Here is a 20,006-nt window from a genome sequence, read left to right as displayed (position 1 = left end):
TTTAACATCCCTTTTGGAAATCTTTTTGTTGAAAATTATCATAGTTTTTATAAGAATAAAGTTTCCAATACGAAATTTATAAAATAAATATTATACATAAAAGAGAGAATGTAAACCAAATTGTAATGTTTATCTTAACAATCGAAGACATGGACAATTTATTTGTTTTCTTCTTTTTGTCAATGTTGAAGCTCTGTTACTAAATTTCTTCCTAAATTTGCTATGGTTTGTAAATTCACATTGCGATAAGACGTGTCACGTACTTGTCTATCCCAAATTCATGTATGTGGTGTTGATGTTATATTTGTTATTCTCGTGAGATTTTGTCTGATGCTTGGTCCGTTTCTGTGTGTGTTACATTTCAGTGTTGTGTCGTTGTTCTCCTCTTATATTTAATGCGTTTCTCTCGGTTTTAGTTTGTTATCCCGATTTTGTTTTTTGTCCATGGATTTATGAGTTTTGAACAGCGGTTTACTACTGTTGCCTTTATTGTATCGTAAAAAAAAGACCTACTAGTATTTGTTTCTGTTTTTTTTCTGTTCTGTAAATTTACTATCAATTTACCATTGTCTAAACAAATCTTATTTTATAGGCATAACTTTTTTTGAAAACAACATGAGACAGCAATTTTAAAAATCCAAACCCTGATTAAGGACAATTCTAGAAAGGTCCTTTGATGTTTCTAAATATTTATCATTTTCTAGAACCTTATCACTACCTATGTACTGTATTAGTAGTCGTTACAGTCCGTGGATGGTGTAAATGTACCACTAACACCATTACATCATTTCACCATTCACCATACACCATTTCACCATTCACCAAGTGCCATTAGATCATACATGTTAACGTCATTTTCTAGCACCTTATCACTACCTATGATGCTGTATAAGTAGTCGTTACAGTCTGTGGATGGTGTAAATGTACCACTAACACCAAACACCATTACACCATTCACCATACACCATTTCACCATACCCCCTGTACCATTAAATCATACACGTTAACGTTACACCTTCGCACTATACACCTTACAAATTAAAATTTACTAGATATAGGAAGATGTGGTGTGAGTGCCAATGAGACAACTCTCCATCCAAATAACAATTTTAAAATTAAACCATTATAGGTTAAAGTACGGCCTTCAACACGGAGCCTTGGCTCACACCGAACAACAAGCTATAAAGGGCCCCAAAATTACTAGTGTAAAACCATTCAAACGGGAAAACCAACGGTCTAATCTATATAAACAAAACGAGAAACGAGAAACACGTATATATTACATAAACAAACGACAACTACTGTACATCAGATTCCTGACTTAGGACAGGTGCAAACATTTGCAGCGGGATTAAACGTTTTAATGGGCCCAAACCTTCTCCCTTTTTCTGAAACAATAGCATAACATCACAACATATAAAAACTGCATGTTATTGTTAACGAAAACGTGCGACTACAAATTATTTATTTTATATCTTCTGTACTATTATTTGTCTGTTTGTCTTTTTATTTTTAGCCATGGCGTTGTCAGTTTATTTTCAATCTATCAGCTTCACTGTCAAGGTGGTCTTTTTTCTGCCTCCTTTATGAGACTTTGGAGTCGATGTACTTATTCAGATATTGTGGCATATTTGAGTTTCTAGAACTTTCGATTGGATGATCGTCTTCATTTTAATTTGTGTTTTGTTTTTTTCTACAGACTGAAGGTTTAACTACATTTCTAAAAGAAACTTTTAAGTAAAAAAAATATATTCTTCTTCGAAAGCGCCTATCTAACTATTTTATCATTAAAACATATGTGATATAAAACTATTAAAGGTTGCACTACTGTAAATATATTCAATGCTTCCCATGGAAAGTCTTTTTACGTGTAAACATGTTCTATGTAGTCATTACAATATATATACAACTATTATCATGATTATATGTTGTACTACTGTAAATATTGACAATATCATTGACCATAGAAAATCATGTTACGACTGAAACTGTTCTGTTTAATCATTTTAATATATGTAATGTTAAACTTTTATAGGTTGCACAAATGTTAATATAGACAATGGAACTTCCAAACAAATTCTTTAAGACTAAAATTGTTCTATTTAATTATTAAAAAGTATGTAATTTAAAACTTTTATAGGTTGCACTAGTGTTAATATAGAGAATACAATTTTCGAACATATTTTTTAACGAATAAATCTGTTCTATTTTTAAAAGCATTAAAATGTTTTAATATAAAACTATATTATAGTTTGCACTACTGTAAATATAGACACTGCAATTTCCCATAGAAAACTCTTTACAAATAAAACTGTTCTATTTAACCATAAAAATATATGTAATATTTAACTATTATAGGTTTCACTACTGTAAATATAGACACTGCAATTTCCCATAGAAAACTCTTTACAAATAAAACTGTTTTATTTAACCATAAAAATATATGTAATATTTAACTATTATAGGTTTCACTAGTGTTAATATAGACAATGCAAAAGCCCATAGAAACTCTTAACGGCTCAACCTGTTCTGCTTTAATTGTGCAGTTTTGTGACAAATATTCTAGAATTGAAATTAAATTTAGGAATTCACTATATATATGCAGTTCTATTATTTTTTCGACGGTCAAAACAAAAGGCTGGGCGGCACATTTTTAACCTTTGTATTCCTTTAGATTTTAAGAATTCAAATATTTACACAAATGCTGTATTACCCCTCCTGTCAATTATGGTCTATCGTTATCCATGTGTATGTATGCTTGTATTTTTCAAAAGTTTGTATTTACGAGATGAAGTACAAACATCATATATGGGAACCAGTACGTAAACAAATGAATGTTAATATTCTCCCCAAAAGAGGCGGGGTTTGTGAAACAGCTGTATAAACAAAATGCAACATATAAGATTTGTCTATATTAATTGTTCAGTCTCTGCTGTCTCTTCGTCCGTTTTTTTGTTTGCGCCATAGTAAAGGTAACAGTAGTATACCGCTGTTTAAAAGTCATAACTCAATTGAAACAAAATATTATCCGGGTAACACAGTAAAACCATGATTTTTCTTAGACTTTATTATATTATGTCCTTTCTGCAGACAAAATGAACCTTCAACCAAGAGACTGCAGTGACCTTCCAACTTGCACGAGGAGCGGAGTATTTGAAATATACCTGGATGTAACCTAACAAGATAAATGTATACTGTGACATGGATACTAATGGTGGTGGATGGACGGTACCGTTATATTTTTGAATCTTAAAATTATTAAAAATATGTTTTATTAAGCGAAAAGGACACATACATAAAATAGTCAAGTCAAGCCCAGGCAAGGCAAGGAATCAGATCTCTGTATGAGAGAGAAATATTCCTTAATTAAAATTGATTAGATTTAATTAAACAAAGACGTAAGACTTTAGTAAGCTCCATTATTGAACCAAATTATGGCCATTTTGAAATTGTATGATAAAGCTGAAAGTCAAAGTAATATTTTGTGAATAGATGCATTATATCTGAAGGTTATTGCAAGTAGCAATGAACTTTTGACTATGATAAAAGCAAATGAAATTTACAAACTAAACAGATGATACAATAGCCAAAGTAATGATTTTTCCAAAGCAACATTCAAGGAAATGATAATTATCAGTAGTTTTCAAACAACACATTCAATAGAAGTCAATAAATTAATTGCAGATACCCTATTTCACAGTAGCTTAATAATAAAAGATACACGCGAAGCGTTTCTAAAGACTTATTAATATTTTATGAATTTGGAAATTTTAAAATATCAGATATATGAAACCATCCGTTCAATGATAAATGGATGAAGTTGCATAACTAAATAAATATCTTATTTTAAAGTTTAACAGTCGAAAATATGTGGTTTTCTCTTGAGTATCAAGTAATCAAAATGATTTTAACTTTTGTACAGATTGATCTGATTGAAATATAAAACATGTATCTTCGATTTTTGTTCATATTGATCTTGCATCTCTTCTTTATGGGCATTATGTTTTTGGTCTTGTGTCCGATCATTCGTTCGTACGCTCGATCATCCGTTAGTACCATTTCAGGTTTAAGTTTTGGTCAAGTTGTTTTTCATTGAGTTGAAGTTCAATCATTTTGACACTTAGTACACATGTTACCTTTTATATGATCTTTTTAATTTTTCTGCCAAATTAAAGATGTTATCCCAATTTCACGGTTCACCAAACATACAAAATAATAGTGGGATTTTTGGGGCATCCTTGTTCCTTCGACACATTCTTACTTTTTGTGTCAAAAAACTGTTTTGAATCATCTTACCCTTCTGGAGCACCTGAGATCACCCCTAGTTTTTGTTGGGGTTCGTGTTGCCTATTCTTTAGTTTTCTATGTTGTTCCGTGTGTTCTATTGTTTGTCTGCTTGTCTTTCATCGGTTTTAGCCAGACGTTCTCAGTTTATTTTTGATATATGGGTTTGACTGTCTCTTTGGTATCTTTCGTCCTTCTTTTAGTCACATTCATGATTTTGTTTTATCGGATTTGAAGTAGATGCATAATCTTACCTGGCTGTTTTTCTTCGCATTTGTTTTGTTAGATAACCCTCCGTCGATGAAAAGGGCAATACACAATGTAATCTAAGACACGGGTATCCATATGTTGTTAGATACAAAACTTCAACTTTGATTCAAATCCCGTGCATCATTTATATAAATATGACGTACCATATTTTTTTATTACGGATCAAACGCGATAATACATTAACATTCATTCACACACCAACGTCCCCATCCCACCCAACCTTCGTATTCCTATTTTCTAATCGATTGTGTTTGTCGAAATCTTATTTTATAATCGATTGTGTTGGTCGTAATTCTATTTTCTAATCGATTGTGTTTGTGTTTTAAAAAGACACTTAGAACAGAGCTTCAAAATGTCATGAGACGATCGTAAGACATGTCCTATAACTGAAAGTGTTTCGATAAAACAGACACTTGATTTAGTTAATGAGTGTTTTGATACGTTCAAACTTTAAATGACGTTATATTCCAAAATGTTATCATCGGGAATACCTTTGGACGGTTAGTCAAATATATGTAATATGTAAATTTATTGTATTATTTTTTTAGTTTTAAGACAAACAGAATGATGTAATCACTCATTTAATAATATATTTTAAGATCATACAACGACGTGTCAACAGTTCCGTTAATTTCTACAGATTCTGGAGTGACTACAAGTATGGCTTTGGAAGTGTTTTTGAAAACCACTGGCTTGGTGAGTATCAGTATGGTTTGATTGGGTCAATACAAGTATATTTTTTTTTAAATGTCTTAAGTATGTCAGGCGAATATTGCACTGTAGAATAAACAAACAATAAAATTATTTGAATGATTTCAACTCTGAAAATAATATTTTGTAAACACAATTTGTTAGCAGAAAATTAAATAAAAGATGACTAACGAGGCGGCATCAACTAGTAGTACTTTTTTTATTTCTTAAATATGTTAGGCGAATATAACATTATAGAACAAGCAAACAATAAAAATTATCTATATGATTACAACTCTTAAAACATAAATTACATGTATGTAAACAAAATTTGTTAACCAGGATATTTGGTAAACGTTGATTCATTCGCACCTTACGTCTATTGCTTTTCATCATTACCGGATCTACTGCTTATACATTATATTATATAAAATTAAGAAGGTGTGGTGTGATTGCAAATGAGACAACTATCCCACAAAGTTTAAATTAAATAGATGTAAGCAGTTATGGGCTACCGTACAATAAGGAGTATAACCCTTTCCGTGAAGTCAAATATCAAAATGCCGAGACATTAAAAATATGAAACAATTTATTTGTGAAAACAGAACAGCTATTTTATAACAAATCAATTTACGGAAAAAAATATTGCAGACATAAATGATATCAGACACATACAGATTATTGCGGAATTAATTTTTTTTATTAGGGTTCAGTCCTCCCCTTACATTGGAAGTGATACATGTAAGACAAAACGAAGTACAACAATAGAAAAACTTTAAAAAAAAAAATGAAAATGGCTTACTCATTAGATCGATATAAAAAAGAAAGCATCTTACAAAAAACACACCGGCCGTAGAATAGTTTGGGTTATTCCATCAATAAATACAGCAAAGTACATTTCTAAAAGTACTCACAGTCAAAGTTTCTGATTGCCAGTTCAAAACCAAAACAACTAATTAAAGCAGATTTGTATCTAAGACTAAAATATCAATCAGTACACATCCAGCATTTAAAACGTGATAAACGGTTAGAAAAAACATGTCCTTATGCATTGTCAAAATAAAGGTTATCGACAAATTGTAGTACCTTTTTTTATTGTCAGAGTCATGATTTAATAAGCAGATTTTTTTCACTCTCAAATTATAAAAAATTAAGAATCCAAAGCATTTTGTATAATCTTTAAACAAAAAATCAAAAAGTGTGTGATGAGTTTTCAACATCATGAAAAAAGTAAATTAGCCAACATTGCATCATTATCGCGGCAACTGAGGTATAAACATTTAAACTCAAATAATTTATTATCATTGTCACACAAATAATTGTTTACACTAAAACAATCGTGATAACCCATATAATATCTTTTACAGGTAACGACAATTTACATATGTTAACGACATCAAGAAAATATGTCGTGAGATTTGAAGTGCATGACTTCAATAACGATACTGCTTACGCAGAGTATCAATCATTTAAAGTCGAGAATGAGGCGTCACGATACAGGGTTACATTCTCTGGATACACAGGCACTGCTGGTAAGTAAAATCATCATAGATAACAGGAATGAAATTTTATATTTACGCCAGACTCATCAGTGACGCTCGAATAAGAAAATGTTAATAAGGTTTAATAACGAAAGTGCTAGTGCCTTGGTAATACTTAATAATAATAATCAAAATCACATATATATATCCAAGTTAAAAACATATTCCCGAGCGTTTTATGGCGTGATTCCTTCACAATAAGTGTCCACTGCTTACAATGTTGTTTTTAAGTTTAATATTAAGTTTTCCAAAATTTAAAGGCAGACATTATGCTTTTGTTGATCGTTATGATTTTTATGACAGAAACCGAAATTCTGTTTTCGTTTCCTTAAATATGCCTTCACCGAAAAAAAACAATCTCTGAAAAAATACATATCATGAGTCATCAAACGCATACAACAAGTAAAGCTGTTTCTGTTCGCATTCCTTAGCACCCACAATATTTTTGGTATGGCTCGTGTATTTTATTCCTTTAATAATTTATGCAGTGTTTTGAAGACTTTGATAACAATAAAAGCTAACAGTTTTACGCCATGTCAGAGCTCTCTTTATTTTTAATTCAAACTTGACAATAGTTGAATCCTTTTTATGCTTAATACTTAAATGGTGATAAATATATATTGGATCATTACAAGAGCGACGAGTATCCACCAGAGATCAAACGTATATTAAGGTGGTACCTAACACAACAGGGAGATAACTCTGTAATATCAGCTAGACGTTTTAATTACGTTGCTTTGTGAAGGCAATATAAAGCTCCACAATGATCAAAATTAGTGTTTGTCAAACTGCTATATAACCCGTGTAATATTTCTGATAAAACGTTTGGTTCAACTTTTTTGATTTTTTAATATTTTTATAAAAGGGTCAAAGTAAATTAATTTGTCAAGTACATGTCCCAGAGGAAAACAAAGCTTTGTATATATTAATATCAAGTACATGTCCCAGGGAAAACAAAGCTTTGTATCTATTAATAACAAGTACATGTCCCAGAGAAAAAAACAAATCTTTGTATCTATTAATATCAAGTACATGTTCCAGAGAAAAACAAAGCTTTGTATCTATTAATATCTGTCCCAGAGAAAAACAAAGCTTTGTATCTATTAATATCAAGTACAAGTCCCTAAGAAAAACAAAGCTTTGTATCTATTAATAACAAGTACAAGTCCCTAAGAAAAACAAAGCTTTGTATCTATTAATATCAAGCACATGACCCAGAGAAAAACAAAAGTTTTGTATATACTTTTTAAGTATTTTTCTGCAAGTGAAATACTCTCCTTATTCACAGTTGAAAGACAAAAATTTAAGAACTTAATAGAAAAGCATAACTCTAATTTTGTACTCCATGCGAAGAACCATCTATCGTGTTAAAATTGATAAACACTTAGGTAAAGGATGTATGTCAAAAATAAACTTCGGGGATCTCATGACCTTTGGACTAATGGGAAATTCGAACTGCCGAGTTTTTGTTATAACTTTTTGATAGTTTGCAGCATAAAATGTTGTATATAAGTTTCTTTTTATAATAGAATTTATAATATACAATGTGTTATACATTGCATTACCTCATTAAAGTAGTTGTAATTTAAATCAGAAAATATATATATATTGATATGTAATGCTGGTTTTGTTCAAATAATTATAAAGTAATGAATATAGAATATACATGTTTAACATTGCAATGAAATTCGTGTTCTACCTTGCTATGATATTATAAAAAAGAAAACAAATCAATTGTTAATCGATCAATTAATAAACTGGATCAATGATTTCATGTTTGGTTTTTAGGGAATGGATTTGAAGGTAATAATGGAATGCAATTTACTACACGAGATCGTGACAACGACCTTCACAAGCATCATTGTGGGAAAGGACAGCAAGGTGCTTGGTGGTACAATAAATGCGGAAAATCTAGTTTAAATGGCATGTTCAAACCAGAGGGAACCTCTCTTGCCAAGATGATATATTGGAAAACTTGGAGATCAACTACATTAAAAGCTACCGAAATGAAAATAAGACCTATCAATTAGAAGATTCGAAAACCTTATGATTTTATTAGAATCTACATGTAGTTGAACATTGGGCATTAGTGGAATGAAGACATTGTGCTGTTTTATAAATATTTTCTACTAATAAAAATCAGAGTAACTTATTAATAGTATGAATAGAAGAATGTTATACTCTAGTTTCTTTTCGAATAACAATCACCATTTTTCCTGAAAAAAGTATATAAAAGAATAAACGAAAGCGTAAACCATGCTACAAGAAACTACACTGGAAGCTACCGAAATGGAAATGAGACCAATCAACTAGATGGTCCGGAAACTGTTTTTTTTATTATTTGAGTCTACATGAACATTGTGGCATTAATGTAATAAAGACATTGTGTTGCTGTATAAATATTTTAAAGTGAATTTCCATTGCGGTTATACTTTTTCACTGTTAGTTATCGATAACAAAAAATGAGCCATATCATTAAGGAGATTTAAAAACGTTTCACCTCGTCATTTGTTTTGCATCAAAGGTGTCGCATTCATTCAATTGAGAAATTGCGTTGCTTCATGCATATTTGAAGTGTATTTTCAATGACATTTAACTTTTACGATTTAATGCTCCATCAGAGTGAAATACGTATAATATGAATTGCTGAATGCTTAACCTTAGTTTTTTTTCACAATTAAAATCTTCAATGTATGTGAATGAAAGTTGTATAAATTGTAAAACTGACTGCATTTAAATGAACAACGTAAGAGTTAACAATGATACAAGAAGAAGATATGTCATCCTTTATGCCTGGTTTTTGTCTACTTCCAAAAATAAAATTTTTTTTGTGTTTTTTTTTTGTTTTTTTTTTAACTTCTGCATATCCTTTATCAGTTCATATTACATTTATAAAATTGATATTGGAATATTATTGCTGCAGTTTTTATTCCAAAAGGTGACGTCCGCTTTTTAAATTTTGTCACAGCTTACTTGTCTTTTTACCCTTTTTTACTGATATGGCTTAAAAATGTACTGAGGTGAGGCTTTGGATTTTATGTCGGATGTCCGGATTCCTTGATGCTTTTGCATACGATTTAAGATAAAATATTTTGGCCCCACCACACCTATTTATCTTTAAATATAAGACCTAATAGCTCACAAAAGGTCATTTAATTAAAATTTAAGCAGATTCTTGATTTCTTTCTTATGATTTGTGACCAAAAAATACCAATGCAAATATAAGGTAATGGTCCGAGTCAGCCTTTTCCCGCCATATTTTATGTATCAAATAATATTTCGAAAACGAGCTCCATGACTTATCAATAATTTTAATTTAATGTTTTCCTTAGCTAATACTCTTCCAGCTTATAATATCGATTTTAAATTTTTGATTTATTTAATTTCACGAAAAATCACCTAATTAAATTATAAGTCTGGTACCTTGGATAACTATTTGCTTCCTTTACTTCAACAATTTGCAAAACCCATGACAGAATTATTAATACTTGTTTAATATTTTTTATAATTTTTGATGTGTTATTGTATCTGATGTATACATGACGCGTTGATTATTTTGCTGCGTAAATCTCCTGTTAATACGTACCATTTATTATCTACGCTTCTCTAATTTTTGTGCTTTTTTCACATTTCCTGACCTGTGTGAGAAAAATATTTCTCCTCACTAGTGAAAAATCTGTTCTCGGCAAATGATTAGTCGAAATTTGATTATGACGTCAAAATGTTTTGTTTTCTTCTCAATTTTCCTACTGTGACGTCATAAAAAAAAGGCGACCTTGCCTGATGACGTCGCATATAAAGAGCACAATTTTCTGAAAATCTTTAAAAAAGAACGATAAAAAGCATTAGAGAAACAGATTCCGACACTATAACTCGTGTATTACGATATTTCTTCACTCTCGACAGTTAAATTTTATTATTTAAAGTGCTCGGCAAGCCTCGCGCTTTAAATAATAAAATTTAACTGTCTCGAGTGGAGAAATATCGTAATAAACTTGTTGCAGTGTTAGAATCTATATTTAATACCTAACATCATCACAAAGAAATTATTGTTTAGTATATAACAATTGTGTTTCTAGGTCGGAGGCGACTGGATTAACCTTCATTAGGAATTCTGAAATAGTTGAAAGCCGATGAAGTAAGGAACTAATGAAATACAAGTAATAAAAAGCTTTATGATAGAATAGGACAAAGAAAATTTAATCAAAGCGCTATAAAGTTCATATTATGTAATCTTATACGACTGTCATGCAAATAAGAGATTCAGCTAGCTTTAAAATCAGGTTTGATTTACCATTTTGTACATAACAAACTGTCTGTACTAAGTCAGGAATATTACAGTTCTTATCCCTTCATTTGGTGTATTTAAGATTTTGATTTTCCGTTCAAACTTTTCCACGGAGTTTGGTATTTTTGTTATTTTACTTTTACCTAACGACACAAAATTATCACCATCCTTAATCAAATCAACTAACTGATATTAGAAAAGCAAACAGCATACATCTTAATTAGAATTATTTTTGTAGCACAATAAGATATGATTAGCAATGGTATTGCATAAGTCATCGATAGCAAACATTACGGTAATTATTTGTTTTCTCTTTTTTTATATATAGATTCCCTAGATTTTTTCTGCAAAGATATATATTTTTTGTTATCAATTTTGCTTACATTATCGAGACTATAAAAAACAGTCAACAACCAGTCGAGCATAACACAACTAGGACATCGAAAATTGGCCAGTGGATTTTAACTGTTGTTATTGTATCACTTGCTTTTGTCTATGGACTATTATCTCATCTACTTCTTCCATGAATAATAGTTTTCTTTACAAAAACATTTTTCAATATAACTGTTATTTGGTCGCCCTTCTGGATACTTATAGTTCCTAACATTTGTGTTAAGTTTATGTTTACGAAGAGCAATTTTGGTGAGACACAAAAAAAATGAAAATAATTAAGCAGTCAACTATAAGTAGAGGCAGACAAACAAGTAGGTCGGTAGGAGGTCACGTATATAACCTCTCTGATATAAAATTATTCGAATCTGAAAAAAAGAAGAAAAGAACGGCATAAGTTGAAAAATGACTTTTTGCATGTCTTTGTATACCATTTTTTAATGATTGTGTTTTGGCAATTTAACATATCTACATCACATATATGTTCCGTATTACATCAAATGAAACGGAACAAACACATTATACATATGTTATGATCGAATCGGGTTTTTTTTTTCAATAAGCCACGCTAACACGACAGTTGCCACATGTAGAGCAGGATCTGCTAACACATCCGGAGCCACTGCGATCACCCCCCCCCCCTTTTCCCCATAGTTTTTTGTAAAGGTTCATGTTGCTCAGTCTTCCGTTTTCTTTGTGTTGTTTTGTGTAATGTTGTTTGTCGGTTTGTATTTTCCTATTTTAGCCATTGTCCGTTTATTTTCGACTTATGACTTTGGTATCATTTGCTGCCCCTCTTCTTTTTCTAATAACCCCAAAATTGGAAACTAGGGATATATAACGTGAGGGTACCCAAATTGCACTTATTTTGACAGAGTTTTTTTCGCCTATGTTTATCTATTATCCAGACAAACGTTTCCATTATGTGTTTACTTTGTAGATAAATCATTATTCACTATAAGGTTCCACCAATTAAATTTTGAATCCATAGGGATTCATAAAAAATGAGTTTGAACAGACCTCCAAACGATTCATGATTCTGATGACGAGTACCCAAATTGTATACATGCTAAAATTCACAACCTTAAAAATCGAATTATGTATAATTTGTTTTATATCTTCAAATATTTAGAACAATTTGACATTAATCTATGTTTACTATTCATTTTTTAAGAAATGGAGGCTTGTTGCATATTTCATTTGATAATTTTTATAAGATGACCTTTTTGTGGACGTTGCATGGTGACGTTTCCGTAAATTCTACTTTTTCCACTATACACTTCATCTGCTGATGTATACTGTGAACGTTTTGTGTATATTTGAATATATTTACCTATGTTGAAAGACGTGCATATTGTCAAATCATAAAAATACAATTTGCTGTGTCTCTATGAAAAAATTGTAAGTTTTCCACTGTTACTTTTGCTAAATATGTGTAATTTGGGTACTAGATGCAATTTAGGTACCGTGTCGATTAAAAAATGATGACCTCTTTTTTCCATTTTACACAGAAATTTTAATTTAGGGAAGAAAGCGTAATAAAAAATCAGCAGTTGGTATTTTCTTTCAAAATCATACCACTATTTGTTTTTGTTTACTTACCGTAGACATGGGGTATACCTCATAAATGATATGTTTATATGTTAACAAAACGTAGTCTTAATCATGATTTTTACAAATATATAATAAACAGGATTGGGTCATGCAGCTATTTTTCAAACTGCGAAGATTTGTAAAGATTATGCAAGAGAAACATTTTTGTAATGCATTGTTGTTATAGTTCATTGTGTTATGGTGTAGTTAAAGTGTATTGTGTAATGATGAATTGTGTATTTGTGTAATGGTGTATGGTGTATGGTTTAAATTAAAATTTTCAATGAAACACCTTGTTGCCGTAGGGACACATATGTCCATGATTTAATTTATGCAAGCTTCTCATCATTGCTGTATCTCTTTCAAGTAAAAGACCGAAGATTTAACAGTTTAAATTTTTTCTTCAATGGCTTAAAGGATGAACTTAAAGATTCTATTTTTCACCGTGTCCATGTAATTTCATGATAAAACGCTGCCTGGTCGTTCGGAATGAAAGGTTGTGAAATTATGTTTGATATTTCAAAAATTATTGCAATTGTACTAAAACGAAAGTAAGACATCCTTGGATTTCAAAAGGTTTGCGTTTGATTGGTTCTGATGAAGAAACGTGCTTTGGTCGCATGGAATTTAGAAAGTGTTATTTTCATTTAGTTTTAAATACTGGGTCTTTACCACTACTGGTGAATTGTTATTCTCGGATGATATCATCAGTTCAGAAGTCAGAGCGCTTGGATAAGAAACTAATGTTCAAAAGCCCATAGAAATAATATTAGTAGATATTAGATGTAATAAAGATCTGTTTAAGGTCTTTTTTTATCATAAAGATCTTAACTTTTCTTCTTTTTTGTAGATCCTCGACTTTCAACTGTTTATGTTCCCGACGAAAGTTAATATTGTATCAAAGAGAGGAATGACGGTTCTATTCGTGTTGATGTTATATAGTCTTGTTGGTTTGTTGTAACGTTAGTTATGTATTGATACTTTGCCGAGTCTCGACAGAAGAACGGCTCTATGAGAGCTGCTTCATGAATTTTACATTTGGGGGGAACTAGCCGTTGACAATGCCTATGATTGTGTATGTAAACTCATCATAGATATTATGATTGCGATTTTGTATTTGCGCCAGACGCATGTTTCGTCTACAAAAGACTCATCAGGAACGCACGAATCAAAAAAGTTAAAAAGGCTAGATTTTTTATAGCGTTGTTGTTGGTTTAAAGACATACCAGGATCAACTGACATTTATAATTTACTAATTTCAACCTTTTTATTAAAATAAAAAAAAAGATACAAAACATTTACAAATAACAATAAAGTCAAACAAATATTTTCAATTATTTCCTTTAAAAAATTCATAAAGCAACACAATTTCTTAATTGAATAAATGCCACAACATATATGCAAACTAAAAGATGAGGCGAAAAATTAAAGGATATTTCAATTGAAAGGTCTTATTTTCATTGCGGTAGCTTTCAGTGTAGTTCCTCTCCATGTTTTCCAATATATCGTCTTTGAACCTGTGGTTCCCTCTGGTTGGTAAATGCCATTTAAACTAGATTTTGCGCATGCATTGTACCACCACGCACCTTGTTGTCCCTTTCCAAAATGATACGGGTGAAGGTCGTTGTCACGATCTCTTGTAGTAAATTTCATTCCATTGTTTAGTTCAAATCCATTACCTAAAAAAACGCAAACACATGACTTAATCACGAACGATATCTTTCCAACAGTCAAATAATGAATTAATAATTAAATATTAAAAAACAAAACCATCGCTTTCAATTTAATTACGAACACCCGATTTACAGATACATAGGGTGCGCTTGACTAACAGTAGTGTTGTCAATCGATTAACCGTCAGAAGGACCGAATATCTATAACTGTAACCGGGCAACTGGGTACTGGAATAACGATGATAACGGGATGCAACACGACCGGTTGCAGAAATTAGCAATGCCAATGATAGACAATGTCTTTGACCTAGTCACTTGCCTGAAAAAACTTTTACTCCACTGGTACAATAAGACACAAGTCCTATGTAGTAGTCAAAAATTAAATGATTTCAGGATCGAATACACGTAATTATACAAACAAGCGGAAGTTATCAGTATGATTATTTGACTCTCACTGAAGTAAAACTTTCAGAAATCATATATTTTGCTAGGTTACAATCGCATAACAGAAACAAGGTTATCGATTGACAATTAAATAATACATTTAGCACTTACAGGATTAACAAAACAATATAAAAAAACATCTGTAGCTTCAGTTTTAGGCTAAATAAGCCCTAATTGAATTGATCAAAGGATTAAGTCTTCTTTACATCAGAAAACTTAAAAACTGTGTAAAGCTGTGACTTTATCTATTTTTTATCAAAAGTATTTATATATTGAAACAAATATACGTCTTCGTGAAAATATGCTGACACTCAAATATTACTCATAACACAAAAAGCTTTATAAAGAAAAAAATGTTACATGTTAATAGAATAACATTGACTGTCGGACAAATATTGCAAATCAAATGGTTCCGATAAACTAATGATTATAAAAACAATATAATGACATTTTATGACCGATCAGTCAATGTCCAAAAACATCAAGTTAAAGAAAATTAATATTTTTAAATATTTCCAAATGAAGGTGCACAATTTACAAAAATTAGCGCTATCGCAAATACAGTCAATCGGTCTTTTTGTTCCGATTTAGATAATTAAATATGAATGTTTATTAAGGGAGGGACGACTGTCTAGGTGCCGCGTGCAAAATGATTCAGGTTCCATGTCAGGATTTCATGAGACACAAATTTTCAAGCTGTTGCTGCATAGTAAGTTGACAAAACAACGATTTTCAAATAAAATATCCATGAATAGATATGATGTGTTTGTATACTAATGTTTGTCTATTGGTCTATTTTAGCCATGGCGTTGTCAGTTTATTTTCGACTTATGAGTTTGAATGCCCCACTGGTATCTCTCTATTAGCCACAAATAAAAACATTGTTATGTTTATTTTAATTGTATCCAAGATAGAATGAAACAAAATCACACGAAAACCCATGCAAATTAACTTTTATTTTATAAATTTGTATTTCGGTAGGGTTACGTTTTTTATTGTGTTTTCTCAGTTAAACCTTTTATACTGATATTTGAAGAAATTCGGATATTTATAATTTTGTATTAAATAAAATTGTATCCGGATAAGTAAAAAATAAATTAAAAGAACTAAAAACACGAGTAATCATGTAATGTATATGGCGTAAAACATTTGCCCCCGGGTAAGGTGATTTCATAATATAAATAACTAACACTAATGAATTACCAGCATTGCCCGTGTATCCAGTAAATGTAACCCTTTATTGTGAAGCTCCGTTGACTAACCAGCATTGCCCGTGTAACCAGTAAATGTAACCCTGTAGTGTGAAGCTTCATTGACTTACCAGCATTGCCCGTGTATCCAGTAAATGTAACCCTGTAGTGTGAAGCTCCGTTGACTTACCAACATTGCCCGTGTAACCAGTAAATGTAACCCTGTAGTGTGAAGTTCCGTTGACTTACCAACAGAGCCCGTGTAACCAGTTAATGTAACCCTGTAGTGTGAAGTTCCGTTGACTTACCAACATTGCCCGTGTAACCAGTTAACGGAACCCTGTAGTGTGAAGCTCCGTTGACTTACCAACATTGCCCTTGTAACCAGTAAATGTAACCCTGTAGTGTGAAGCTCTGTTGACTAACCAGCATTGCCCGTGTATCCAGTAAATGTAACCCTGTAGTGTGAAGCTCTGTTGACTAACCAGCAGAGCCCGTGTATCCAGTAAATGTAACCCTGTAGTGTGAAGCTCTGTTGACTTACCAGCATTGCCCGTGTAACCAGTAAATGTTACCCTGTAGTGTGAAGCTCCGTTGACTAACCAGCATTGCCCGTGTAACCAGTAAATGTAACCCTGTAGTGTGAAGCTCCGTTGACTTACCAGCAGAGCCCGTGTAACCAGTAAATGTAACCCTGTAGTGTGAAAATCCGTTGACTTACCAGCAGTGCCCCTGTATCCACTAAATGTAACCCTGTATTGTGAAGCCTCGTTGTCGACTTTAAATGATTGATATTCTGCGTAAGCAGTATAGTTATCGAAGTCATGCATTTCAAATCTCACGACATAGTTTCTTGATGTGGTTAATATATTTAAGTTGTCGTTACCTGAAATAGACATTATAAAGATATTCAAATTAACAAGTAGACATCAACAGTCGAGGCAAATAGGAAATTACATAACATCATGAAATATCCTAATGTGACACATTAATAATATGAAATTCAATGATATTAGTAATTCGAATAATTGTATTGCTAAGTTCTGGAGATTCGTTATTCATAAGGTAAGAATAAATTTTGAATTTCACTTGATTCGGCTGGGGTTTTTTTTGGGACACGTGACAAATTTTGGGAAGTCTCAAGGAAACAAAAGTAATTCATGAGTGGAGTATATACCAGGGCATGTGAAACAACTGTCAGATTTTCCCCGAATCGACGAAAAATACCCCAGATACGACGATGTTTGATTTTTCATTTTAATTTGACAGTGGGAGGTGATTCATGTCGACTAAATGAGCAGTTGGAGGTTATTGGTCTCGGATAATTTCGATTTCAGTCGTATGTAAATGATGTGTTTTTGTATTTGTCTATACTGCTAAGCCTGTGATTTAGAACTGTTAACGTAAATCCTTTTTTTATTAATATTAAATCATCTAGCTAGAGACATTTTGAAATGAAAATACCTGAAAATTGAACTTCGTTTAAGATTAAACCTTTTTATGTCGGATGTTATTTTGAAACCAAATAGTACCTGAACATTGACAAATCACGTCTCGTAATGAAATCGCCCATTATGCATACCAAAAACAAAAGAACTTTGTTTATTGTTATCATGTTGCTGTAAGGCTATGGTATCTGATGAGGATAATGCCTTGGTAATATAAAACCTAAATCGAAACACCAGGTAAAATAACATTATCAAGTCAATTATTTCTAAACAATATCTATGCGTATATATGCGTGTATGATTTTACTATTGAAGTAATAATAAATAGATACTTGCTTACACAGTTTGGTTCAAAACGAAACTAATAGTAATTTGACCAACTATTTCAAATATTTAGATACAGGAAAATAAGCTAAATATGTATTTACGGATGTCTGCTTGTCATATTTTGGAATTTTTGTCAGATTTTCAGAATCCTCTGGTTTAATCCATTTGAATGCCTTACAAAAATCACAATGAACCCCATTTTTCTTTTTATAAATCTTTTACATGTATAATTATAAGGTATTTGTAAAAGTCTTATAAATTTTTTTTTTAATAGTATTTGAGAACTTTAAGTGGTCAATGATAAAGCAATGAAAAATAAAGAGAGAACATTTTCCCGCCAAAATTTCAATGGCTAACATCTCGAAAACAAGCACATTGACCCCTATATTTTTGTTTTGCCTCTTTAATTCCTCAGTTTATTCCCTATCATTACATACTAGTTTTATGAAAAGATATTTATTTTGATACTGAGCAGCGAACATCCTTAATGATACGATAAGTCACTGATTCTCTAATGATATGTGCTGTTACAAAAATAGAAGAGAGTGTCCTAGAGGTACTATTGAGATATTTGTATTGCTTAAGGACTCGTTCTTATTTCAACATCTCTGTATATTTATGCTGTTATAAGAAAAGGAGAATTGTGTCTTCGAAGTTGTATTGAGATATTTGGATTGGTTAAGGACTCGTTTTTATTTAAACATTGATCAATACAAGTAAGGCCGTGTTCAATTGACCTAAACTCGGTGTTGTGTTAGTGTAACTCACACGTAAACTATAAAAAATTTATGTTCCCATTGATAACACTGAATGTTTACATGTAGTGTAAATAATGTTTAGTCGATATTCAATGAAGGTTAAGTGTACACGACACTAGTCATCTAGAACATTAATTTAACCATGTATATTTAAAGAAGAAACGATTTTTTAATAAAATTGATATTTATAACAGTTATTGATTGAGTTCTTTACAGAAATATTTGTATAAACTTGATATATGTTTTTGTTATAAAAATCACTTAATGTTGTTCTATTAAACCCATATCAAGACCCAAAGCATCATCATTTCCGGACAAATAATTCGTTTGAAAAAGTCTTCCCGAATCGTACAAGGAAATACTTGCCATTTGTCTTTACTCAAACAATGTTTCACTCATAAACACATAACTATAAAAAAAAAAGTGTGAGGTAAATCCATAAACAATAATGTGTGTTAGAACAAATCACATTCCATTTTTTTTTTTAAATTAGTTATGTATTGACAATCAACTGGTGAAACTCAACATACATTTTTACCCTCACAACAATTACCAAGGAGTTTAATAATGAATTTGAATGTCCCTTGGTATCATTCGCGTCTCTTTAATGTTTTGAGTCACCTTTTTATTTTAATTCTTGAACTAATTGTTTACTAGGTATTTTCCGCCTGAGTTTCATTTTGGAATCATTCAATAATGATACTCACCAAGCCAGTGGTTTCCAGAAACACTTCCAAAACCGTTCCTGTAGTCACTCCAGTATCTGTAGAAATCTACAGAATCGTCAACCCGTCGCTGAATTATCTAAACAAACAATATACAGAATATCTAATGTATGAATCACATGAATTTAAAAACTTTATTAATTATTTAGTAATCTTGAACAATCGGTTTTCATTGAACAAACGTTGTATTGGGGTAATCGTAATTTCTGGCATATGTTTCAGCATTAAAATATTTGAACATTTTTTGCTGCACCATGATTATCAATCTGATTAAAAACATAACCTGTCACCATGATTTGATAACAAGTACATGTATATTGTAATTCCCCTCTCTCTTATCTTTTTAGAGACCTTCAGGAATTCCAAAGGTCTTTTGTCATACATG

The 20,006-nt window shown here is 31.3% G+C and overlaps 2 protein-coding genes across 2 annotated transcripts in view; one reads left to right on the top strand and one right to left on the bottom strand.

Annotated features, from left to right (window-relative positions):
- The window catches only part of LOC134694385 (techylectin-5A-like), a 41,745-nt gene extending 32,930 nt beyond the window's left edge, over positions 1–8,815 (top strand). The window contains exons 3-5 of the mRNA XM_063555390.1: positions 5,154–5,250; positions 6,612–6,776; positions 8,574–8,815. Of these exons, the coding sequence (XP_063411460.1) occupies positions 5,154–5,250; positions 6,612–6,776; positions 8,574–8,815 (504 nt within the window). The remainder of the gene's footprint in view (positions 1–5,153; positions 5,251–6,611; positions 6,777–8,573) is intronic.
- A 5,678-nt stretch (positions 8,816–14,493) lies between these two features.
- On the bottom strand, positions 14,494–17,193 carry LOC134694384 (angiopoietin-related protein 1-like). Its single transcript, XM_063555389.1, has 2 exons — positions 16,731–17,193; positions 14,494–14,735 (listed from the first exon to the last, which is right to left on the bottom strand). The coding sequence occupies exons 1-2, from the start codon at positions 17,191–17,193 to the stop codon at positions 14,494–14,496; spliced, it is 705 nt and encodes a 234-aa protein (XP_063411459.1).
- Between the last annotated feature and the right edge of the window lie 2,813 nt (positions 17,194–20,006).

The sequence above is a fragment of the Mytilus trossulus genome, chromosome 13 (assembly GCF_036588685.1).
Source record: "Mytilus trossulus isolate FHL-02 chromosome 13, PNRI_Mtr1.1.1.hap1, whole genome shotgun sequence".
Taxonomy (NCBI): domain Eukaryota; kingdom Metazoa; phylum Mollusca; class Bivalvia; order Mytilida; family Mytilidae; genus Mytilus; species Mytilus trossulus.
Note: the sequence above shows the minus strand (reverse complement) of the source record. Positions and strands in the feature narration are given on the sequence as shown.

Coding starts and splice junctions, on each gene's coding strand:
- LOC134694384 (XM_063555389.1), bottom strand. CDS start 17,193: ATGCATGACTTCGATAACTATACTGCTTACGCAGAATATCAATCATTT. Junction 14,736..16,730: donor TGGTTACAAGGGCAATGTTG/GTAAGTCAACGG, acceptor GCGTTTTTTTAG/GTAATGGATTTGAACTAAAC.